The sequence below is a fragment of the Telmatherina bonti genome, assembly GCF_933228915.1.
Source record: "Telmatherina bonti genome assembly, chromosome: 10".
Lineage (NCBI taxonomy): Eukaryota > Metazoa > Chordata > Actinopteri > Atheriniformes > Telmatherinidae > Telmatherina > Telmatherina bonti.
This window is the reverse complement of record NC_136628.1, coordinates 15,437,193-15,464,148: the sequence shown is the minus strand read 5'-3', so window position 1 is coordinate 15,464,148 and position 26,956 is coordinate 15,437,193. Positions and strand designations below refer to the sequence as shown.

At 38.6% G+C, this 26,956-nt stretch overlaps 1 protein-coding gene across 1 annotated transcript in view; it reads left to right on the top strand.

The window, feature by feature from the left end:
* The first annotated feature begins 16,620 nt into the window (after positions 1–16,620).
* The window catches only part of pdlim4 (PDZ and LIM domain 4), a 44,552-nt gene continuing 34,216 nt past the window's right edge, over positions 16,621–26,956 (top strand). Inside the window, exon 1 of the mRNA XM_079247136.1 lies at positions 16,621–16,847. Coding sequence (XP_079103262.1) covers positions 16,755–16,847 — 93 coding nt within the window. The 5' untranslated portion in view covers positions 16,621–16,754. The remainder of the gene's footprint in view (positions 16,848–26,956) is intronic.

The window sequence follows — 26,956 nt, the reverse complement described above, 5'->3', positions numbered from 1 at the left end:
GTCGACATTCCTGTAAAAGGACAAACTGAGGCTTTTAAAAAGGACGGAGGCAGATGGGAACAGGAAGGGTAGAAGGTGGAACTGTTTATGTGATTACATTCACAAAAACAACTTTTAGCTCCAATTTCTTTGTCTTCCAAAACCTCACACATGCTAACTTTTTAGTCCTACAAACGTTTGCCTACATGGAGCCAAACTCCTGTTCTAAACAATAACTCACTCTGCATTTTTAACTGCTGTGCTTCTCTGTGTGTGTTGCATCTTGTTAGCGTTTGTATGCGTGTGCGTATGTGGTAAAGGTAGGTTGTTGTTAGAAGCTGCCGACCAGTAGCACTAATTCACCCCATGTTTCAGCAAGTCTCAGAGGGAGATGACATTATGATCTGTGATGTGGACGTGGCCCTTAAAGGACTGCTGACATGAACTGTAATGCATGTTCAAATCTGTTATTTAAGAGTCTTGTGGGGCAGTGCTCGCACTGCAGCTCACTGTACGACCAAAAATGGTTGACAGCTCTGTTAAAGACTGGAACACACACACAGATTAAGGCAAAAACAACATCCACAGAAAAGGATTTTCTTCAGTAGTTGTTATTTTGTCTCTTTGGTTTGCTCTGAAAAAGTAATTATTATTAACACTAAACCAGGGGTGCCCAGCTCTGGTCCTTGAGGGCCACAATCCTGGAGGTTTTCCATGCATCCCTGTTCCAACACACCTGACTCAAACTAATCACTCAACTTATGGAAGTCAGGTGTGTTGGAACAGGGATACATAAAAACTGCAGGACAGTGGCCCTCGAAGGCTGACTTTGGAATCCCCTGCACTGAACAAAAATCCCACTGAGGTTTATCTCTATTTATGTCCTGGGAAATGGCTTCAAAGTGAAATAGAAATTCACACTTAAGCCCCATTAATGCTCGATGCAGAAGATGAAACGCAGACGGTTGGACAGTTTGATTCATCTCCTGCACTGGTACGCATGTAAGATTTCTTTTCAAGAAGCTTAGCTCTCTGTTGCTTTGTAGAAACAGAGCTAAAATTCCATCAATTGTCTCATGTGGTCCTGTGTGACAAAGTTTCCTGTTATCTAATTATTGATATATCCTTTCCATTTGCATTTAGGTGTTTACACACACTGAGTCCGCTGACTTTGATTATCACAAACTCTTTTCATTGTTTGTCTCAAACTTTACACAAATAAGTTTAAACATATTTTAAACTTGTTGTTCATATCAATAAAACAATGGATGAAAACCCACAGCAGTCACCTCTGTTTAAAGAAACAATTCAACTTAAACCAGAAACTGAAGGCCATGAACTCAGCAACAAATTTATTTAGAAAGGTGTGAGCGGATAGAGGGTTCACGATTGTTTCGTTTAATAAAATAAAAAGCTTCACAGCAGGATCAAGTAATCACAAAACTGTGTTGAGGGAATAAAAGAACTGATTAACCTATCAGGTGTCACAGTACATTTACAAGTTTCCCATTCACCGATTCACACACACAATCATGCTTCTTTTTCTTATACGGCACTTCTCCAGACAATGCCCACATTCACATGTTGATCAGCACAGGCAGGACAATGTGGGCTTCATCGCCTTGTCCAAAGTGCAGAGGATTTTGTGCCTGTGTCATTCCCTTAAGACCTGTGAAAGTCTCACTCCCCCCTTCTGTTATTTTTCTTCAGCCCACCAATTAACTGCTTATCTCAAATTTAAGGCTTGTCCAGCATCACCTGTGAAGCTGAATGTCTGCCTTTGTTTTGTAATGTAAGGCACAAGTGTGTGTCCATGTGCAGATGTGTTTTGGGTAATCTTATATCTGCAGGTGGTTGAGTTGTACTACTTCTTCATTCAAATCAAACATTGAGGGTAGTTAAAGAAGCTGTTTGGTTTCCTGACATGAGAATAACAGAATGTTTTATTTAAACTGTGTGAGATATTTAGGAGTCTAGCTCTGTAGCAGAATCAGACTTTTATACATAGAGGGTGGACAAGACTTTGTCATGTGGGGGTCATAGATTCAGTTGTGTGTCCCACATTATGGAACTCATTACCCCTGGATGTACAGTCTGCAAATGTCCTTTTAATTTTTAAAACTCATCTAAAAACCCACCTGTTTCACTCTTCTGTAAAATGGAACTGTCCACTTAGGAAGAAACACCAGTTGACAATCAATTCCACACGCTGTTGTACGAATGGAATAGACAACAGGTGGGATTTATAGGCAATTGGCAAGACACACCCAATAAAGGAGTGGTTCTGCAAGTGGTGACTACAGACCACATCTTAGTTCCGATGCTTTCTGGCTGATGTTTTGGTCACTTTTGAATGCTAGCAGTGCTTTCACTCTTGTGGTAGCATGAGACGGAGTCTACAACCCACACAAGTGGCTCAGGTAGTGCAGCTCATCCAGAATGCGAGCTGTGGCAAGAAGGTTTGCTGTGTCTGTCAGCTGGTGTCCAGAGCATGGAGACAGACCAGTACATCAGGAGACGTGGAGGAGGCCGTAGGAAGGCAACAACCCAGCAGCAGGACCGCTACCTCCTTTTTTGTGTAAGGAGGAACAGGAGGAGCACTGCCAGAGCCCTGGAAAATGAGCTCCAGCAGGCCACAAATGTTCATGTGTCTGCTCAAACAGTGTATGTATATATATATATATATATATATATATATATATATATATATATATATATATATATATATATATATATATATATATATATATATATATATATATATATATATATATATGTGTGTGTGTGTATATATATGCATATATATATATATATATATATATATATATATAATGTTTATGTATATATATATATATAAACATTATATATATAAACACATTAAAGAAAGAATGATAGATAAATAGAAAGATAGGTTGGTTGTTGTGTGGTAAAGTATGTGGAGCTTGATGTGGTCATAAATGCATCAGATTAGCACTGTAGCTTCCAACCAATAACAGACTAGCCGAGCATTAGTAGCTGTATTTGACAAAAGTCTCTTCTGGAAATGTGCAGCCAATATTTTCAAAGGATGGCTAAATCAAAAACTACTTATAATGTACTTCAAACTGATGATCCATGTCTGTGAGAACATTTCTGTCCCCATCCAGTGACCTGCCAATCATTTGAGGTGGTATGTGGGGTGTCCAGTGAGATTTCAGAGGTCGCCAGTGTCACTTTAGTCATTCCTCTGGCTCTGCCCCTGCTTAGATCCTAACAATGACAGAAAACTATCCAAAAGCTAAATTGAACAACTCAATAGCCTAAACTTACTTCACTGGATGATTTCCAAATCTCCTTTGAAATTACAACCAAAACCTGCTATTTTTTTCCATCACTTTTCTACATCAGTGCATGTGACACTTATTTATTCCTGTTTTCCAAGCCCTCCTGGATTTATGTGGCTCCAGACTCAAACACAGATATGTGTGGTGTTTGTGTTAAAGGCTGTTAAGGGTTATGCTGAAAAATAAAAACACTACAGAGAACTCAGATCTTTCATTGTGTACAAGTCTAGTAGTTTTACAGGCAAATGGGAATCCCTCATGTACAGTATAAAGTTAAAGTGGGAGCATGTAACATTCTCCTAACCAACAAAGAAGTTTCCAATTACTTACCACAATTAAAAGACAGCAGGATCATAGACTATTGTGCCTGTAAAATCCCTTAAGACCTATTTACGACGAACAGTTGTAGGAACACACAAACAACTGGCAAATATCTCATGCAATGAGAGCTGCACTGCAGAAATGACAGAAAAAATCTCTAATGTTGTGAATAAATACAAGAAAACTTCCCACAATTATGGTTTTTCAATAAAGTCTGAATCAAACTAAGCAGATATTGTATAATAAAGACTTGGAATAGAAAATGTTTTATTTTCAGAAATAGTCACAATCATACAGTAAGACCATCCATAAGTCATTCTGGGTATGATTTTCTTCCCACAATTACCTTTTATGTTAAGTTTTGTGTTTATCAATAAATTTCATCAAGATATTATGTCATTTAGATGTAATCAGACATGGATTGCTGCTTTGATGGTGTTTATTCCTGTTTGCTTTCTGTGTATGCTTATTACACAGCATCAACATCCGACGGAATGCCAAATAAGGATATTTACAGACAGGCAGCTACAGGGGCAGGCTTGCCAGCTGGCAGCGACAGCGGTGGCCTTCCCTCTGTGGCATTGTACAACTGCAAATATAAACAAAGCAGTGAATGTGCTGAACTCAGTTGTCAACAGTTGGCTGCATGTGGGAAACATTTGTGTGTTTTACTCAGGTCAGAGACCTCCAGCACAGGACAAAGAATTTTCTGTTACACTGTTGATCTGCTCCAGTGTCTGTGTCAGGTACGTTTGTTGATGACTCAGTGAGATCTGCATCCAGATCAGATTTAGCCCAAAGCAGGGAGTATTATTTTCCTCTGTGCGTGTAATGTTCACCAGGTTCTGCTATTATCTGGGTTCATTCTGCTAAATTCCTGCAAACAGACACACTCAACTATTTGTCAAGCAGATCAAATTTGACATCAATGTGTAACTTGTCATCATTTGGGTGTTTTTTTTTTTTTGTTTTGTTTTTTTTTTTTTTTTACCTCGTGCAGGGTCACTTCATGACTTCTCCAGTGAACCTTGTTCTAGAGAAAATATTTTATGTTATAATCTAAAACACATCTGAACTGAGAGCACAGCAGCTGTGCAGATGTTATTTAGCAGCTGTAATGTTTGTACTCATGTGACATCACCTTATAAGTTTAACATAAACTGGTGGTCAGCCAAAGCTTATGTACACCAAAAAGTGTGTAGGAAAGGCAGCCTTGTTTGCTGGAAAAGGCCTTGGATTTGTGTTGTGTCCAGCATTTTAATCATAATCTTGTGACTGATCGAGGTTACTCCAGGCTTCCTTTTGATGTTCTTAAATATAGAGAGTGAAACAAAGATTTTACCAAATGTTTAATTATAATCAACTTTTAGTTTTGATGGAAAGGAGGGAAGTCAGAGTATGTAAGAATTGGGAGTGACGACTTTGTTTAAGCAGCACTTTGTAACTATCAGACAGAAAACTTGTTTCTGACTCATTTTGACGGCACAGCAGCATGTTTTCAATACATTTCCTTTAGCTTTTGGTGCCTTGCAGCATCCTCAGTCTCAGAAAACATAATTTGTACTGTTTGTTTCAGGACGCTGCATCACTTCACCGCATCGTTTCACCTTACGACACCACGTCTCGTACTGGCAACAACACAGTGGCTGTTTTGAATGTGCACTATGGTTCATTCATAAAAGAAGTGCAAGAGGACATTATGTGTGGAAAGGAGGAAAAGAAAGAAAAGGGACAGAACGAGAAATAAAACAAGCCAGCATTGGAGCAATCATACTGACCAGAGAGAGCACAGCATAGAGATGGGATGATGTTTAGATGCTGTTTTATCTGTCCTAAGGGGATAACATATGTGATAGGTTTTGTGCTAGATAAATTGCTGTTCCATATACAAAATAAGCTTATAAGGGGGTGAAATGGTTAACACTGTGTTGTAAGGCGGACTGCCCTGCAGGACACAGGAATTCCAGCAATAACTGAGTCAATATCGTTGAAGGCTTCATTTTTTATTTTTCTCTCAGTCTTGATTGGTTTGTGTCAGAAATAATAAATAAACAGTACAGATTAATGTTAGAGATATTGAAGCAAACAACAAACATTGTTCGAGCTAAATGCATTTATAAAATTTTGCATATTACAAAACAGCAAAGGAAAATGTAACCATTTCACATTATGCGATACTGCTGCATTTAGCCATTGCATTGCATTACATATTTCCCAGATGCTGCAGTCTTCTACCATAGAATATATATGGGCAGTAAATAACTAAACTGGTTGAACCACTACCTCATACGGAGGCAACAGCTCCTCAAACCAGTCAATGCAGGAAACAATCCCAGTGTGGAGTCCTTTGCAGCATGATTGTGGAACATAAAGAGTGCTAGAAAAAAAGAATAAATCTGGAAACTAAATTAAGAAAATAAATTAGGACATTTGTACACAAATAAATAAATAAAATAATTCTTTTCTTTTATTAACTTATTTTGCTGTTGCATCTCTATTCTTTCCCCTTTTTATTTCCTTATTCTTTTCCAGATTTATTCTTCTTTCTGGCATTCTTGTCATTCCATACAGTCAACCTTGTTCTTTGCAACTGCAGTTACACACACATGTACAATAAAGGCACCAAGAGCCTAAAAATAAAGTAGCAATTTTTTTCTTTTTGCAAAAGGTCACATACTTTCGCAATTTTAATACAATTTTGAGTTTAAAAGATATGAAACAAGTTTTATTACTTAAGATTTTGTTATTGACAAGAAACATCAATAACCTTGTGGAAGAATACATGACTTTCTCTGTGAATAGTGAATCAACAGACAACTTCGGCTGTTTTCCAAAAGGGTTTGGCAAAAGAGAACTGGTGGTTTTAAATTTTTAATATGCTAAAAGAAAAACAAGTGTTTTTCATTTATTACAAAACAATACACTTTTGTGCCTTTCCTTCAATGCTTCTAGTTTTATTAGATTTGAAAACAACATTTAAACTATTGCTAACATATCAACTTAAGAAAATTAGAAATATTAAACAGTCCAAACAATGCATTTCTATGTTACACTGATACACCATATCAGGAGTTATCATCAGAATGTCATCTCGATGTGATTATGTTCTTAGGAAGCCCTTCGGTCAAACACACCACTTCACCTCATCCAACCAGTTCAGTTAGACAACAGCCCCCATAATGTCACTGCTGTGTCAGTGTCATTTCTTCTTGTTTTAGGATGTACAGAGTTTACAAGAGAGTATAAAACTGTGTGACAACTGGTTTGAAACTTAAGTCACAACATCTAATTGGCTCCTAATGAGCGGACTCTGTGTCATTCCCAGTTTTTTTTGTTTGTTAGACTTTAGGGAAGCTTTCTGTTGCATGTCTACATTTTAGTGGCTGATTTTGATTAAAAGAGCATGATGAGTTATCATGATGGGTTTAATTGGATGTGTAGAGAGAAAAATAGATTTAGAAATATAGAAAAAAGTAGCAGAAGAAGGGATGGATGGGATTTAAAGATCATTTGAACTTTCCTTCTTCAACAAATTATTTATTTATTCTTCCACAAAATGATCTTTTATTTGGTTCAAACACAAACACAGCTTGATAATGTTTAAGGAAAGATAATCTACAAGGTTAGAGTCACCTTGTAGAGGGTTTGTGTAGTCATACTCACTAATAATCATTTGTTTAAATAGGGGAATTAACAAAACATCAGCATCACCACAATGATCCCTTCTCAACAAAATCATAATCATTATGGACATAGAGGAGCATTTTTAAGGTTTTTGCAATATATGACTGAATATTGTGATATAAAAAGTGAAAATGCTGTGTCAAGTCTTGCAACACCATTCTGGTTAGGTATCAGCACTTCCAGGTCATAGCCTAGACTCACACATCTGTTTGTCATTTCACATTTCACATTGCCACACTCCCATCATATTAATTTTACAAGGAATTTAATAAGCTTCAGCTACTCCTTTGTGTCAGTATTTGCATGTATGCAAGTCTGTCACATCTCATAACAGAAACTTGAGTTCACATGTTCACATGATATGTGTTATAACAAGGTTTTGTCTAGAAATTTAGCCAATGATCTGTTCAGAACCTTAATGGGCAGTATATTCAGGCTGTAGGGATTCCAGTTTTGCTACCTTAGGATTTACATCTGTTTCTGAAAATGATCTAATCCTGTTGGCTCCTTGAATAGACACATCTAGCATAGAGTGGATTATAACTAGGGAAAGAGCAGGCAATCCCAAAGTCTGAGGCAATGGCCCTCCATGCTCCTCAGCTGAAGTAGGGTGGATTGCCCACTCTGGGAGTGATTGCAGTTGGGAGTGAGTTGCTGTCTGAATTGAAGGGGTTGAAGTATCTTTATTGTTGCAGTGGAGTGACGAGAAAGCTGAACTTCAAGTTATACCTGCCAATATACCAGCTGATCTATATTCCAATAATTTCCATGTGGTCATGAGCTGAAGGTGGTAACAGAAAAATGAACAATTAGATCCTGACTACAAGCAACCATATGAACATTCTTTAAAGGGGGGGAAGGCTCACTCTTAGGAATAGGATGAGGAGGTCAGTCATTGGGAAGGGGCTCAAAGTAGAACCACTGGTGTTCTGCAGCAGAAGGAGTGAGATGATTTCGGCACGTTCACATCAGCCTTTGTAATTCAAATCCTACTTCCATTGGCTCAGAAAGTCTGCTTTGTTTGGAGGAATATGAAAGTGCCAAAACAAATTCTGATTTGGATCATAGAAGCAGACTAACTAAGCCGACTAACGCAAGTCTTGATCTGATTCTAGTGGACTAAATACAGGAAGCAGACTACAAAGTCACAAAAAAAGTCACTTCCTGTATATGGCACTGTATTACATTGTGGCTAAACCCGGGGCTTTATAGACAAATGCTACCGCAACAGATGTTGCTTGTGGTCAGACTTGGAGTGATAATGAAGTAAAAGCATTCATTTATATTCAGTTCAATTCAGCTTTATTTGTATAGCGCCACTTCACAACAATGTTGTCACAGGGCACTTTACATACACGAATCAACATACACATCATTCATCCATTCATTCATTCATTTTCTGAACCGCTTATTCCAATTCAGGGTCGCGTGGAAGCTGGAGCCTATCCCAGCTGGCTTTGGGCGACAGGCAGGGTACACCCTGGACAGCTCGCCAGTCCATCGCAGGGCCATACACATCATTTCAAGCCAATTCATACATATCCTATAATAGAAACCAACTGATTGCATTGAATCATGACTTTGACCCAATCCCCCATCCTGAGCAATCATGAGGTGACAGTGGGAAGGAAAAAACTCCCTTTTAACAGGAAGAAAACCTCCGGTGGAACCCAGCTCAAGGAGGGTAGCCATCTGCCTCGACTGGTTGGGGTGGAGAGGACAGGAAAGACAGAACAACATATACAACTGCACTTATTTCTATATGACAAGAGGAAAATATGTCACAGTTGCGGAAATTCAGAACAAGTTTTTTTTCTTCATTTAGCCAAAGTGCAGCGTGATTGTGATCTGAGCCGAGTCCCCAATCGGACCCAGTCTTGAGGACTATATTGATGTGAATGCACCCTTGGTCAGGTTGTCCTCTGGATCCCCCCCAAGAAGAAATGTTTCAGACATGTTCCATCAGGAGGAGGCATCAGAACAGATCTAAAACAAAGAGGAAAGACTATCTCTCCAGTGATTTGGGAACAACTCAAGGGCCGGAAGGAGATGGCTTGGGGATTGGCTGGTCTCGAAGTCTCTGTCAGACTGATAGCTCTTTGGCCTTTCCCAGTGTAAAGAACAGAAAATTAGTGGATACACTCAATGTTGTATTGTTTATGTTATCTTACATCTTGGTTGTGTTGACTCTGTCAGGTCGGGCGGTGGGGATGTGGACCCAAATGCAGAGAAGAGCCACAGGGATGCAGATTCGAGGAGATTTATTCTAACCCAAGGAACTCAGGGGACTAAAATAAAAAAATGAGAGAGAGAATATATACAGCCAACATAACGAGACACGGGTGTAATGACTTATCTGAGGACCAGGTGATCTAATGAACAGAAACGAAGGTCAAACAAGAAATAAGACAAGTGAACTAAACAGGAAAACTACAAAATAAAACAGGAAACCAGAAATGAAGACACAAAACACCACATCATGACACTCTCATTCATTTCTAGAGTAGAAACAATGGGTAAGAAATATTACATAACATTATATTAAACCAGTTTACTTTATCAAACATAATCACAATGTATCATTGCTTCTTTTGCTTTCATATGGGTACATTGCCTAGATGGTGACTATTATTTTTCTTATACTGTATCTCATTAATGGTCTTTTTTTTTTATGAACAATTTATATCTGTTTGTTATTCTAACACATTTAAGCTACAACACCACATTAAATATTCATTGCTAGCATCTGGTCGATCTACATTTGGGTTCCTGGGAATTGCTGAGAAACAATGATGGATAATCATGTTATTTTGGATTTTCTATGACTTTCTATTACTCAACAGTTTTCCAAACTACGGCTTAAACACTAACACTGCAGTTTCTTTGGTCTCAAAGTGATTCATGTATAAAATGATAATGTTTGACTTTAATCTGATGTCTATCCCTCCACCGCTAATCCTGTTGGGCATAAACACATTAGGCAGTTATACAGTGTACATAGATCATCACCATTTATGGACTGACATTTCAAATTTGGAGTCAGCATTTCAAAAGAGGATACACATTTTTCAGACGAGGATAAATATATGCTTTTAAGTCTCATTTTTATAATCATTTTTATAATGTCATCAACCTGATGATGTAAGGCGTGTAAATCTGCTGCATTCTTTTGAGATGGCTTCAGGGCTGTTGTGGTCATAACTTATGAATTCATCTGCTTTTCATTTCTGATTCAGCAATATTGCAACCACATGACTTAAAGCTTTATTTTCCCTGCAATTACTTGCTTTCACACAGGGTGCTCCAGGGCACAGTGCTGCAAGTGGCACTATTGTTTCCAGCCCATGTCATTACAAAGAACAAGGAATTTTTAGTGCGGGGGACATAATTCGCCCAAATGTTGCAAGCTGGAAAACCACGTTTAAAACAGCTTTTATCTATTAATGCAAAGCTGTTACCAGTTGGGAGCGGTGTCTGCTCCAGATTTGCCTGCAGTTTCTGAATTTCAGACAAAATATTTGCTGTTTTTTTAAAACTCTATACCATTTTGAGATTCTAGTGATAGGATACTTTTGCACATATTTCAGCTATATAAGGCTACATTGGCTACAACCAACTACAAGTTTGTTCATGCATTTATCAAATATGACAATTAATTGCTTCAAAGCATGTTTCTGTTTCCAACCACCTGAAAGTTTTTTAATAATTGTTGTCATGTTGGTTTTTTATAGTGCTCAGTCTCCATTGTCCTCACTAGTATGCTTCATAAATTTGATTTCCCAACTTGTCTCCTACCAGCACTTGTTTAGAAGCAAAGCATTACATTAGTGTCACAATGAACACACAGGTACCCTGTCTTCAATGCTACATTCAAGCAAACAAACAAACAAAAAGGACTCGACATGAAGAACTTCACATCTTGGAGCTCGAATCTTCAGTCCATCATTATTTTATGCTTTTGCATTACATTTTGGATTATCATACCTTATTTAATTTAAGCAAAAGGTTAGAGGTTAGGTTTAGTATTTGGTCTGGAATCCTTTGAGGTGTATGTTAGTAGAGTTGTCCTTTCTTTAAAGACGAACCTTTGCAGATTTTTTCAGTGATGAACCCCCCCCCCCCCCCCCCCCCCCATCAAAGGTTAATTGGGCATACATCTTGCATCTGTACCGTGAGCTCTCTCTTGCCAGTAAAAGACAAATTGTCTTTTCATGACTCTTGTCTCATCTATTGCTCAGTCTGTCTCCTCTTCTTTTCCTTTTTAATGTCTTTTTTGGTTCTTTGCTGAATCAGCCACCGTGCACGTGGCTGATTCTAAATGGCCGGTGCGCTGATATCCGCTTGCTAGCGTGTGACGGTGCGATGGATGCAAAACTAAACTGCAATGTTATGTTGTGTCCCAGACGCAAAAGTTGTGGAGTGCAGTTTCTCAGCCTCAGGACGCTTTTGGACAGCAATGGTTACTAAAATGTGCGTAATAAATGTCACTGTGCCATAAAACAAGTCAGGAACGCAGAGTTTTAAGGTCGGAAGGTTACACGGAGCATCTTTAACAGCCACTTCCCCATTTTCTGGACTATCATATCTGCATCACGTCACCAGCAGCAAACAGTTTTGAGATCTTTATCAGTCAAATATCCTTCACATTGAAATGTTAGGTCAAAGGGGAGCCCTATGCACAGCAACGTTTTGAAAACCTGTTGTAAACACTACATAGCCTGTTTCTAAACGCAGCCTTTTTATTTGCACCCAGTGAAAATAAATTAGCCAGAAAGTCTTTCAAGCTATGGAGACTTTAGCTAAAAGGAAACTTTGCTGTAAGATTTTCGTAATTCCTTTCACATTACGTATAACAGATCTGAGATATTATAGCGTTATGTTTGTTTTAAAACTTAATTTTAAGTTTGGAATGCAGTACAACACATAAGGTTAGATTATTTGGCCCATGGATTAGTTTATTTATTCCAATAGAAGTTCTGTTTAGATCAGATTCTTTTTTTTGTCTTTTGATAAAGTAGATAAGTCTGTTGTGCCTTGATGAATATCGCCTTCATCTGTTACAACATGATGTGGTATCTAGGTTTGTACAACAGCATGGATGACATAATTCTCTCCAACAGAAGACGGAAAAACCAGACAGAGGCAGACAGCTCATGATTACAGCATTGCATGTCTTACCTGCTTCCCCTCGCATTCTCAATGGCGACGTCATATGGGCAAAAAAAAATCAGAGTAAATTGATCTTTAGTGTTGTAAAAGGAGCACTTAGTTTGTACTGGGTGCTGAGTGATGATCATCTGAGGAAAAAACAACAGGCAGATGGGAGATCTCTGAAGTTAAACTCAGATTTACTACAAACACACTTTGAAGACGATGTCAGCCTGTTGATCTGCTCAATAAATCAGTGCAGACTACAGTCGTCTTGGCTTTTCTTACTCTTTGGTTAGTCATCCTTTGATGTAGCCTGGGTAGCAAGCAGAGGAGCAGTCTGTAAATACTGTTTATGAAAACCTTTAGAAACATGATTATTGGCTTTGTTTACATGTCTGTGTAAATTACGGTATGAACATGCTGTTTCTTTTTGTTGTTTTAACCAGCTACTTTTGTGATGGAGGGGGAGGGGACAGTGGTGCCATCATGAGAAAACACGACAGCGCATCAGTTCCACTTGGTGAATGACTGAAGAAGACACACAAATAAACATTAGTATAGTTTTGAGATTTGCCATGTGATTACACAATTTGTGTGTGTGTGTGTGTGTGTGTGTGTAATGAAATGGTGTGTTTTTAGAGCAACATCTTCATCAGGAGCATCCTCAGTTACTCATTGTGCTTTCTGTAGCATCACAGCTTCTCACCGCACGCAATGGTAAGGCCACTTTCCAGAGTTGACACACCTCATGTTGAAATTCAGCTGAGCTGTCTTTGGCACCAATCCCCCGAGGTTGGTGTCTGAATCAAACTGACTCAGGTTTTCAGACAGGACTCCACTAGTTAGAATTTGTCTGGAAGACACACACCAATGACATCATTCCCTCTGCAAGAGAACAAGCTTTCTCTGGCAGTAATTAGTTGGGGAAATGAAGAAATCATTAAGTGAGACAAAAGTGGATACATGATATCAACTAACAAATGGGAGAGGTCTTTTCTATCACTGAGGCGTCCAAATTACAGCACAAGATCTTCATTGTTACACTGTGCACTATGCTCAGACCACATGGCTTTTTACTTAAGAATCTAATCAGGGAGTTATTGAGTGGCTTTTAACTGAGATTAATTACCTCCCCCTAAGAGGTTATGTTTTTACCGGCATTTATCTGTTTGTTTGTGTTCAAGACAACTGAAAAAGTTATGGACGGATGAATTCATGAAATTTTCAGGAGTTGTTGGAAATGTGAAAAGGAATGATTTAAATTTGGTGTTGATCTGGATCACTGTTTGGATCCAGGAATTTTCTTTGAAGGATTCTGTAACATTGTGCTTGACGGAGGTTTGTGGTCTCCAAGGGCTTTTCTAGTTTTTTGTTTAAGTTCTCCATCTGGATTCCTATTTCATTTACATCAGTAGCATGTGGTGCCATGAAAAATCTAAATAATCCTTCAGTAGGTAACCATGAAATTCAGAACATCTCAAATCATTAGATTAAATACTGTAAATAAGGACATTTTAACTAGAAATTTTTTTTTTTTTTAAAAATCATAAATTTAGAGCATAATAATTTGGTGTCCAAAATTAAGTGTTAATCCTATGTATGCAGGAAAAAAAAAAAAGAGGGGAAAAGACACCCACGCACACACACACACACACACACACACGCGCGCAATCAAGTAATTTATTTATTGGTGGTGGACTTTCCAACATGTTTTCCATCTTGCCAAGGCCTCCTCGCTTCCTTAGAGTGATCCTGATTGGCGGCAGCTGTAAGTTTCTTTGTGCCAACATAAAAAGTGTTTCTTTGACAGAATTTGCTGGGCTGACAAACACATTCTTCAGTGGTAATGTCAAAAGATCTCAATGCAAACCTGAGAAAGCAAAATTCAGATTAACTGGGAATTTATCCTGGATTCATTTCTATTGTCAATGTCAAGCAGTTGTTCATGATTGTTTTTGGGATGTATACACACTTTGTCAAGGTCTGGAAAAAGATCCAAGCTGTCGCTCTCAGCTGAGGGGTGTGTGTGTGTGTGTGTGTGTGTGTGTGTGTGTGTGTTTCTGACTTGGTGAGTTGGAGGGGGAGTCTGGGTAATCAGGAACAACCCAGCAAAAACTGAGGCACAGGTCTGCCAAGAATTATATGTTGCTGCTGGAGCACCCATGCTGATATCTACAGGCAAGTAAGTTTTATGTCTGCTGCTATCTAAAGAAAAATACCCCAAAAACAACTTTAACGAATAAAGTTAAAGATGATTCCAAAAAGAGAGAAAAAGCCTTCCGGCAAAATGCTATTTGCACTGATGAAAAAAAAAAGAAGACCTTAGACTGAAGCCCTTTTCTCATGACATCTTTCGGTTGGGATTGTGTTGTATTGGGTCATGCTTGTAAGCCACAGAGTCAGAATTAGGGTTCAGAGTTGATACACCTTTAAGTTTATACTGGAGTAGCACTAGCAAACATTTGGGGGGTGTGTGTGTGTGTGTGTGTGTGTGTGTGTGTGTGTGTGTGTGTTAAGTTAATTTCCAAATATAATTTCAAATTTTGATTTGTTTTTACCACAGAAAAGTTTTTCATTCTCGACTACTAATGGCTGATTGCTGGGATATGCCCCAGCTTCCCCATTACCTTGAATTGGACTAAGTGGTATAGAAAATGAATGAATGGATATGGCTTCTCCAAAATGGAACATGGATAACATTGAAAACAGAGAGATGACATTGTGTCATCTCAGGCTAATATTGTGCTGTGTCCCTTGAAGACAGAGATATCTCCAGAATCTTTTTTGATACTTTGATATTATTATGCACTGTCATGATGAAGTATTAAAAGTCTAAACAATTTTATCCTGAGTAAAATTACTCTAAAATACCCTAATTATATTAATGACAGTATATGAAAGATGGACGGAGCCTCCGGAGGTTAAAAGTGAAGCCTATGTGGAAGTGCATAAAACTGCAGTTCCTCTCTCATCCGCTAGGGGCTGGCTGCAAACCAGAGCAAATCCCCATAGACTCCCATGTTAAAAAGGCCAACTTCACGGCAGAAATAAACATGTTTACAGCCTGGTTTAAAGATCCCTTTTAGATTTAACAGGTCAGGTTCACCAGGGGGAGTGAATTTTTTTCTAACTTGCCCGTTTAAAAGTAATTTAAATTTGAAATTCTGCATATTTACGGGCTTGTCCTTTTGATTGACAGAAACCCGATCTCCTGCTTCAAGAACAAAGAATGTAAAACAACAGCGGTTTTTAGCCGATTAACAACATGACTTAGCTTTAGCCTGCTTACCTCCATTAGCTGGTTAGCTCTTGTTATCTCCAGGTTAGCTCGGTAAGCTCTTAGCTACAGGCAGCTCGGAGTTTGCACAATGTCAATCATCCACCATGACGCTTACAGCCCCCATCTCAGCTCCACCTCTTTGCCCATATTTGCATTTTCCGGGCCAGACGACACGCATGACGCTGCCAAGATGGCGATGGTAGGAACCGCCCACCTTTGCACCAGTCTGTTAATTAGCCATTGAGTTGAGTCAGGTGTGTTGCAGCAGGAAAACTCCTAACTTGCCCAGGACTGTGGCCCCTAAAGACCACCTCTGGTCTAAAGTTTGTCATTTAAATGAACAAGCAAGTCAATAAATAATTAAATAAATGTAAAATACAAAAATATTAATAAATGATCAAAACATGTTATAATTAAACGATTAAAAACTGGGAGAATATTTTGAATTTCCAAGTTCTTTAGAAAGACAGGAAACTATGAAGGCAATAAAAAAAGAGTGGTAGAGCTGACTGAAGATAAACTGCCGTTAAGAAAACAAAAACGGACTTGAGGAGGGGTAAAATTAGGACAACGTGAAAAAAGATTAATAAAATTTAGGTTTTAATGGATTTAAAACCAGAATCACGGGCCACTCATCCATTTAGCCGATGATGGATTACTCTGGGTCACGCATGGGTTCACGTTTACACACTTGCACCTGTAGTTTTAAACGCTAAACTAAGTTCAGGGACTCACACAGTTGACACATGACAGCTCTGGAGGTCCCCTCCCACTGTTAACCCGAGTGAAGGCGGGCACGTCCTCCAACGTCAGAGGCGGCTTCGTTATTTAAACCTGAATCAGGCGGAGGGAGGGAAGTTTTCCTAGCCGGGACAGCGTTGCCTAGCAGCCGGGTAGAGCACTGCGCGGCTACTTCACGTTACCTCGTTTTCTCTTACCCCGAGGAGCCGCGGACTTTCGTCTTGTCAGACTGCCTGTCATCTGCTTGTTTATCTCTCGCAGTGTTCGTACCAAACATGCCACAGACCGTGACACTGAGGGGACCCTCTCCGTGGGGTTTTCGACTGGTGGGAGGACGGGATTTCAGCACACCGTTAACCATCTCCAGGGTAGGTAGAAACTTTCCTTTCTGCGCGACCATTCATTAAGCTGGGTGACACAGATAATACGGCTTGGCACCCAACTTTGCTGGGAAAGTTTAAGCAGAGAAAAACCGAATTGCTCAAATAATCAACAAAATAGCAGAGCGTTTTGTTTTCTCTAGCTGAACTGTATAAGAGACATAAGTAACACTCATACGCGGACAGATGGTGCCGTCTATTTTCTGGAAATTGACTTGTCACCGCTGTTCAGTCATTGCAACTAACCGAGATGTGTTCAGTATCCCCAGCATCAAGAGGAGGATGAAACAACTAAATATGGTTTTTTTTTTTTTGTTTTTTTTTTAAATTTTATTTTATTTTAAATGTCAGAAAATGGCTAGTTCTGATGTGTGTCTTTTACACTGTATAAACAGCAGTGAAATAACTAATTATACTAACTAATCATTGTCAATAATATTGACAGAAGTAGTGATGGGACTGCAGCATAGCACATGAACTTCCCTGACCCTCACAATATGGGTCAAGAGTCAGAGTGCTGGCAGTGGATCTGGCAGTAGCTATTAGTTCATCATGGCCAGGACAAACACAGCTTGGTCTTGCTGCAAGGCTTCCAGCAGGGACAGAAGGGGGGGATGCTGACATTTGTTTTTCATCAGGTCTTGTTGGTGCCGCTGAGGGATTCCAGGTGTTGTGTTCAGCTGTATCGCCAGTCCCAAACCGTCCATTTAACTACAGGGCTCAAGAACTTCAAACTAGAGGTGTAATTTCTACATTTATAGCAGGCGATTAAGGACTTTGAGAGGGCAGAGGAACCCCTGTAGGTCACCCTAAGTGCTTTATGTTAAATGGAGGGAAAAAAAAAAGCTGTGGTGATACTTTGACTCACACAATGTGCTCAAAGTTTTGACAGATATATGTCTGCAGGTTAGTTGTTTCATCACTCTCGCATTAACGAGACCCGCTTGCAAACTTGGCACCTTCAGCTCTTTAAATCACAGCAAGACGTTGCTGATTTTAGATCCAAAAAACCTCACATGCATGATGTCAACAAACTACAACAAAAATGTAGCTTTTTCTCAATAGAAAGTTTCCAAACGTAATACTTGATGTTTATATTTTCTGCCAAGTCTGCTAGCTCGCAAAACCCTGAGAAAGCCTGCCACTTACTGCAAACCTCTTGTGTTTCAGGTGGATTGTTTAGGTAAAAAGCTTCCAAGTTCAGCTTGCTAACATGCCGGGAAAAACTTTGGTTACTATGTGATTGATTCACATATAACTCATAGTTCAAAACTTATGGAATGATGGTTTTTTTTTTTTTTTTTTTTTCTTTCTTTGTGTGTGAATAAAACTGAAACTGATTGCTCAGTCTCTATACCGTTTAATGTGTGCACACTTACATTAAAGCCAATGCAAAAAAAAAACAAACCGTGTGCACAAGATAATCTTTTTGCATTACGAGTGTTGCATAACTAAGCCATGATGGTATCACTGAGATAAATTGCAGGTTACATTTACCAGATCGACACATTGCAAAGGTGGCAGTAAAAAAAAAAAAAAAAAAAAAAGAACAATGCTTACATGGATGAAGCTGCATACATGTATGATGATATTTTGTTTTGTTTAACTCAAAAACCTTGGCTCAAAAATGGGAAAAAAAAGGAAGCAGCTGTTGAGACACAAAGATATGCAGCAAAATGTCTTGGAGGTATAATACACACAGTGTGTTGGCAGCAAATCTCTGGATTACAATATGTCCTAGAGAAGATCTGTTTCTCTAGAGCATCAGCTCATGGTGCAAAATATGTTTTACTGTCAGGACTTGATGATTGTTTAATCTAGTTTATGTGCAGCTTTATGAGCCGATAAATCAAACTCAAGGAGAGGTGACAAAAAAAAAAGAAAAAAGAATCCTATTGGTTTACGTCATGGGAGTTTGTGAGACTTCAATCTTGATGCATAATATGATCTATTGTTGCAGGAGTGTTTTCTGTGCGTGGAATTCATCACATGCTTGTTGCTTCTTGCTGCAAAGCATAAGCCCAAGACAGCAATTCAAATATGTTGAATGGGGATGCAGAAATAGATACATGGAGAGTGTGTCAGAGCAGACTAGTTTATGTCTTAAAACATTCAAACTATGTCTTTTAAGGATCGTGTGGAATTATTTAAGGTATGTACAAGCAAAAATAAGGTGTGAAATAGTAGCGAGTCTGTTGGGTAATAGATCTCCTCCCTCTTAGCTGTTAAATACCAAGAAGCACCTTCACTGTTAGACGAGGGAAGTTGTAAATACCGCAAAAACAAGTTGTGATGCCATCAGGTGGTTCTGTACCAAAAGTGTTAATGTCCCACCATAAGCTCATTAGTCCCCTGCCAGCCAGTTGGAAGCTGAGTCAGTAAATGGCGACTCTGTTTGGCTCTGTAAACAGTTGTCCTGTTTGTGTGTGTGTGTGTGTGTTTGGTGAGTCAAGTTGTTTCATTCATGTGTGATTGAGTCAAAGAAGAACTCACAAGAAGTCACTGACAGAACTGTGGAAGCATTTAGGATGGATGTGTCGAATGTGGCAGGTTTGCTTTAAGTGGTGTTTGTACATCAGTGTTTCAGTGACTTCCAGGCAGGTGACGCAGGACGCTCATTCCTGCTGCCAACTGGCAAACAGTCGTCTGCTGAACAGGAATTCACATGTCGCGTTTGGTAAATAACAATCTGTGCATGCAGTGTCCAACATCCCCTCTGACACCTTCATGGTCATCCTTCTGTGTGGCCACTGCAAGATGGCTGACTGAAGCTGGTCATCATAACTGACCGCTGCATGGTCACATTCCTCTGTGTGTCAGCTGTCCATCACCGTTTTCAACACCTCAAGGTGAGGTCTATAAATTCTGCACATGTTTGCCATTTTAGGCATTGGTGTTTCTACTCTATTCAGTCTTGGGCTAAACAATAAAAATAGATAAATTATATAATTTTATTTTGTCTGACTCAGAAAATCTGTCATAGCCTGGACTGTTTTTTCCACAATGAGCAGGAATTATTTCTTGGTCAGCTAGAAAATATGTTTGTTAAAACAGTATATCAGGAAATCTACTTAATCATCGGACATTAAGTTTTTTTTTTTGTTTTGTTTTTTTTTTTAAACCCCGAACAAAGTATTTTTCGAGATGTAATGTGTTTTTCAGGCTATAGAGTGCACCAGGTTATAAGGCACATTATACCATGCTCAGTGAGAATTATGCCAACTGATGTGCATTATTTTGTATATACGCATATTTTTTTTATAATGGGGGGAAAAAAAAAAAAAAATTGTAGTTCGGCATTTAAATCACTGTTATACTCCATTACAGGTGTCACCATAACAATGCGACTGGTCCAGATCAGCTGGCTTTTGACAGATGAATTAGAGAAATGCTCTGTAGCTTGACAAGTTATTTAGCATAAAAAATACATCAAAATCAATATAAAATAGTTTCTATATCTTAGAATATTTAGCAAGTTTAAACAAACAAACAAACAAACATTTGTTATCAAAAGTTTCCTGCATGGGACCATGGTATATGCAGATTGAACAGCTCTGTTCTGTGCATTACCGGGACATGGTTTCAATGCTTGAGGTGGAGTCTAAAACACCACAATGCGCAGCAGAGTTAATGCATGGTTTCAATGCATGAATAATAGTCTACATACAGTATTAGTCGTAATTGTTACCTTGCAGACCTGATGCTCTTTGTCAGATAAAGGATTCCTTACTAAGTTACTTTTAGCTACACACTAAAGCCTAAGCAGACAGATTTCTTGGTTAAACATTGTCAAAACAGCTCTTTTTGTCAACTGCTATAACAATTTGAGTAGATGGCATAACTTAAGCTTTTATTTTACCCCAATCTAAATGTAATCAAGATGTAATTTATAAGTTGTTATATCTGCTCGCATTGTCAACTGGTGCATGGCTACAAAAGTTCTGTTATAACAGCGATGAAAGATTCAGCCATTATGAACAAACTTTATCACCCAGTTTCACCTTTACATTTGTCCTGCATGACTTTGAGTGCCCAGTCAGCCGAAGACCTGCAGAAACATCCATATGTGACTTTAGAATAAGTTCCAGTTCAAAATGTTTGTCTAAATAATAAGCAAAAGACACCACAGACTGTTTCCCAGAGCTGAAGCAACCAGTGTATTACTTGAAAGTTGTGACCCTTGCCCATTCACAACAAAGTCCAAACACATAAGCGACAGACCAACCCGATTGGCACCACTTTCACAGCTAATTGCTGTGAACAATTTGGTCTTCATTTATAAGTTTTCAGAGTGAAACTTTGAGTATGATCCAAGGTAATATGAGTAACCTTGTGCCCTGTGTCTTGATGTTACACATATTACACATATACTCCATCCTCCATGCCAAGATGGCTGGTAGAAGACATCCAGATTTTCTGTTATTCCTCCCGGTGATTGAAACAGGATGGCTAATCCTCTCATTATTTTACTGTTTAAGACCACTTGCTGTCAAAATGACAGATGGCGCACACAACTCATTTGGAGTCTGCTTTGCGCACACACACACACACACACACACAGAGCACTTCCATGACGATCCACACTGTCTAATCATAGTCTTCTAGCATCTGACCCGAAAAGGACCTGAACCAGCCTGGCCTTGGATGCAGAACTTGGGTACTATATTTCAGGAACACCATTAAGATTAAAACAACCTCCTGTCCTTTTTAGTGATATTTAATCATTCTTGTGATCCTCTTAAGGGGCCATTTAAATCAGAGGCAGTGCCATTATCATTGCAGCCAACGTCCTTTGCACCCCTTCATCTTGAAGTACGTCTGTCTGTCTCTGCTACATACCAGAGACGGGACATGTGACTTAAAGCCACATGGGTTTGTTTCCCGGATGCTGCTGTATATAATTGTTAGCTCTAAGCTTCACACTGGCCTCTTTCTTCTTTACTCTAGACTTTAAATTCTGCAGCCTGTTGCAGCAGGTTGAGGCATCACATGGTGAAAAGACATCTGGAGAAGCACACCCCATGTGCAAAGAGCAGTTGGCATTATTGCTAATCTGTTTAAAAAGCAAATTTACATGGATTACTGCATGAAAATGGGGACTATTTAGTCACTATAAGATATTGTCAGACTGTAGTTAAAATCTGAGTCCTTCTTTTCCTTGTATTCTCATTAAGTTCAAGTCCCTCATGTTTAATATAAGCTGCAGCGTTATTATTCTTGGCAGATACCTTGTCTTTGTTTGAGTGTGATTAACCTACATCAGGCGGAACTTCACACTTGGATCTATGCTTTGGCTTTCCAACACATTGCAAGGTCATAGCCATGGTTTCTTATCGCAGTTCCACAAGCAAACAAAGACGTCTGACTAGTTGCCAGGAATTATTCTCTCTGCTGCTGCGACGTGCGACTCCTGCTCCCGCCTGAGAAAAGTGTCCCTGAGAACTGTAACCATGGCGTTTTAAAATGACAGCTTACTCTGCAAAGATGCTCGGAAATAACCATCCACAAAATGTAGATTAAGGAGGAGACATTTAGATTGCGATGTAGATTGACAGGACACGTATGCATAATCAGTAGTGATATGTCAGAGGACTTTTCCCCCCCGAGGATGATGTCACACTTGGGTGAAATTGTTCCTCTGGGTTTAACAAACACAAACCTCTCCGTGCATTCACTCTCATCTTCGCTGTTTTCTCAGCCTCTGTTTTATTTTCATATGCCCCAAGTGAAACCACACTCCAGCACTTATTCACCAAGCCACGTCGAACCGCATGATGACACTGTGTTATATGAGACTGTCATTTGCCAACCGCTGTATCTGTTAGTATTTAACTTGGTGACTTTTTTTAGGAACATCTTATGGAAATGAAGCGTCTGTTTAGATTGCTTAACAACCAGCTGTTGCATCAGCTTTTCCCCCAAAACCATCCCAAATGCCTTTTTTGGTTCCTCTACACCTTAAACCACGTTCACGCTGCAAGATTTTAAGTGATGTTGATGTTTATTGTTCATTTATGCTTCAGGCCTCTTTTGTGATTGGAGTACTAAATCACACTGAGTGTACGATATACGAGTGATCCCTGGTTGGGGGGGGTCACATACTAGAAGACTGTTTGCCAGCCTTTTTCTTCTCTGATTTTGTCAGATATTTATCATCCATACAAGTCTCTTTTGTAATTTATGTTTGAACAAAATGTGACTAACTTTTAGTGATTTGGTTTTAAGTCATCCGATTGTTGGAAAAGTCCTGGTAGTTTCTCTCCACAACTTCTCTCTTACTTTAGTCTGATACGACAAAAGGCATGAATGTTCTTGTTCAGGATTTACTTCCTAATCTGTTCCGTTTTTCCGTGAGTCTTTAAATCTTTTCTTTAATGGTAATACCAGGGTTTAAATCTGCTTGTATGAGCTTGTGTAATGACCTGCAGTGAATGATGGGTCATTTATTTCTATTTTGATGTGTATTACTTTTGTATACAGGTACGAGCTTGTGAAGAGTTAGTATCGAAGTAACCGCTGTAGGTCTAAACCAGGGGTGTCAGAATCCAGTCCTCGAGGGCCGGAATCCGGCAGGTTTTAGTTGTTTCCCTCCACCAACACAGCTGATTCAAATCAATGGATCCAGCAGCTTCTTGTCAACCTGTTTGAGTGTCAGTCAGGTGTGTGTTGGAGCATGGAGACAACAAAAACCTGCAGGATACCGGCCCTCAAGGACTGCAGTTTGACACCCCTGGTCTAAACCATCTTTTGATTATTTTTGTGTGGAAAGAGAAATGTGTTTAAAGTTTTTGTTTTTCAGTTCGAGCATATTAACAGTTATTTGTTATTTGTCAGAATTTCTGGCATCCTAATAAGTGAGCACAGAATTTCAAATGGTTTCAGGACTAAATGCTAATAAACCAGTTTTGTTTAATCACATTAACTTGTTCAGGTTATTGAATAAAAAGATCATAGACTGCGATAAATATACAAACACAAAATGGAACCCAAACAATTTATTGGCACCAATCAGATGAACATAATCTGACTCTCCAAACAAAATAAAGACCAAATTGGATTCAGCGTGAATGTGAATGTGTTTCCACCAATAAATAATATTTCATTTCCAGATCTGCTTGAGAGGATCAGGAATATAACTCAAACATGAGGGTATGACTAATATAAAAAAAACACAATTCCAACTGAGAAAAAACAATTGCTAAAAAAAATTAACTTAAATTCCAAGTATTAACAATCTGGAAGGTGCTGTCATCTGGCTTCATGCCAGATTAATGTCACAAACACAGTTGTAGATAAGCTGCAGTCTGAAGGAGATGAAAGTCCACCAACTGAAGAAACAAAAGTACAGCTATCTGGTTATACAGGACCTCAATATGTTTTAGGAGGAATACATACATGGTAAAGCATGGTGGAGGACTTGTGTTGCTGTGGGGATGCACACACCCAACAAAAATTATCACTGTAACCTGAAAAATACTTAGCAATGCAGGACTGTCAGAAACTTTCAGTAAATAGGAGAAAGAATTCTTTTATTGATTTTTCTTTTTTTTTTTGCAAGAATCTCTTATGGCTCTGAACAGGATTTTTATTTGTATAAATATTAGGGCTGTGACGATATGCTTTCGTCCCGATTCGATTCCAATTTTTTTGGGTGCCGCTTTGATTTAAATTGCTATTCTCATGATTCCTCAATATTGCTCATTTCTGTAGTTTGACACAAAATTTTATTGATTGTTTTTATTTATTTGGGGAAAAAAAAATCTTTTTTTTTTTTTTTTTTTTTTTTTTAAAAACAAAAAAAATCTACTTTAAAATATTGAAACAAAAAATCCAGATATTTGATTTTTCGATTTGATTTTCCCACCCCTCATGAATATTTGTCAAGGGTGCCAATAATTATATCTGTCAACATTTTGTATTGTATTTTTTCCAAGCTGATGTTTGTGTGTATTTCATTTCTATACACTGCTGGTACAAAATGACTTTATTCTGAATGGTACGTCTCATAGAAAAACTGGATCTAATACTGTGTCCCGCTTTTATGTTGAAAAAAATTAACACAAATGATTGAAATAGAGATTTGAATTTTTGTGGGGTGATAATGACTCGAAGTGTTGATTCATAAATGTATTGTTTAATTTACTGTCCTTTTAAAATTTTCTTCTGTCATGTAGCAGTCACTGAAAATCCTCACCTTACGTTTAATAGGAAGTTTAATATGAATGAGAGGACAAAAACTGATGTCAACAAAGGTTTTATCCCTGCTTATCCTTCATCCTCTTCTTCAGAGCTGCTATCTCTAAAGTTAAAGAAATAATTAATGTACATCACATTGTATGAATAGTGTAAAGTCTATCACTGTTTGTACCGCGTAGCTCTTCGTCATACTAACACCTCCCTGCAGACGGGAACGTTTGTTCTCTTGTAACAACCTCAGTCATACCATTGCGGTACTTAGCATACCCATGTGTGCATATATGTGTGTGTCTATGGTTCATGGCCTGAGCCTGAAGTGATATCACTCACACTACTGTTGGGGTGAGGGGGTTGTATGAGCTTTGTTAGACCATGACACAACCCAGGCACTAACCCAAGACATGCAAGCATTTTAAATGCATTCTCACTGGGGAGGCTGTGCTAAATGGCCGAGTTAAACTCTAACCTCCAGCTAGCATCTGTCAACAGATGCACTGACAAACATTTTCCACCCAAATTTTATTTGTGAATCTGCTTCTAATGAAGAATCAATCTTTATTTTATTTATTTATTTATTTTTTTACAAGAATATGTTTGTGGAGTCTTTTTTAATGGAATATTTCTGCAAGTGCAACTTTCCCAGAAAGCTTGCACACACTGACCTCTCTGTTTACCAGTACTGAGTCCGGGACACCGAGGCAGTCAAAGGCTGTAAATTAGGAATTCCACATCTGAACCACACAATACAGCTATTAGTGCTTCATGGAGCATGAACTTGTATCCTTTCGGTCTTAAAATGCTTTTCCCAGTTAACAAGCCTCCTCCTCATGCCCAAACTCAATTCATTACTCCAGAATTGTACTAATGATAATTTACTTTGGATTCAATCACTAATATTTGTAAGTAAATGTAAATGAAAAGGTTTCAGACAAAAGCCATGGTAAACTGCAGCTGACAGGGTGATGTACCATGTTACCAGCATGTGGGGTAGAGCAGTCAGTGCTCTGGTATGGAGATAAATTAGTCCAAAGAGTACCTCTTAAAAACTTGCATCACGTGACGGAGATTAATCGCCAACACTTGCGGCAAAAGGTTCATGTGGGTATATATGATGCCGAAAAGTCAAACGCTTCGTTCTCTGTATATATTCTTGGCTTCTGTTGTGAAGGGTAATTAACCAATTAATTAATGATGTGTAAATTATAAATAAACTTGTGGCTGTGATCTTATGACTTGAAACATTTTGCAGCACTTAAAGCTTAGAAACTCTTTAAATTTTAGACTGATTGGACAGTCACCACTCTTGGTGGCTCTAATTATCATAAAACAACTACTGCATCCCAACAAAAAAATATTGCGGTGTTTATGTTTTATAATAGTGGATAAATCATAACACAAACTATCATTTTCTGCTGCTTCACAGCTGAGTAGTTCCTTGTTAATTTAGCAAAAATGAATGTTATTATTAAAATAACTAATATGAAAAGAACTAATTCAGTGGTACTGCTGATAATTTTCAACTGCAAACATAGTTTCCAGAGCTTAACTTTTAAACATTAACTTGGATATGAAGAATGTCAGATTACTGCTCGATAAAACATTGCGATGACAGAAATGGCATCCAGCTGTAGGAAATCGCCTCACATTTAACAGCTGGAAAATACAAACTTGTGCAGGTCGCTTCTCAAGAGCACATGGAGCACACAAAAAGAATACTGGAGACACATTGACAAGTGTTCACATATAATTTCAATTTAGTTTGAGCGCTTTTAAAAGCATACTTGGATCTGTAGCCTTCCATATGACATTGACTTTTTTACAATGGAAGAATAATTTGCATTTATTTCTGTCAGCTAAAGATCATGGGATCAGTTTGAGGCAGGTCTGGAAACTGTGGGGAC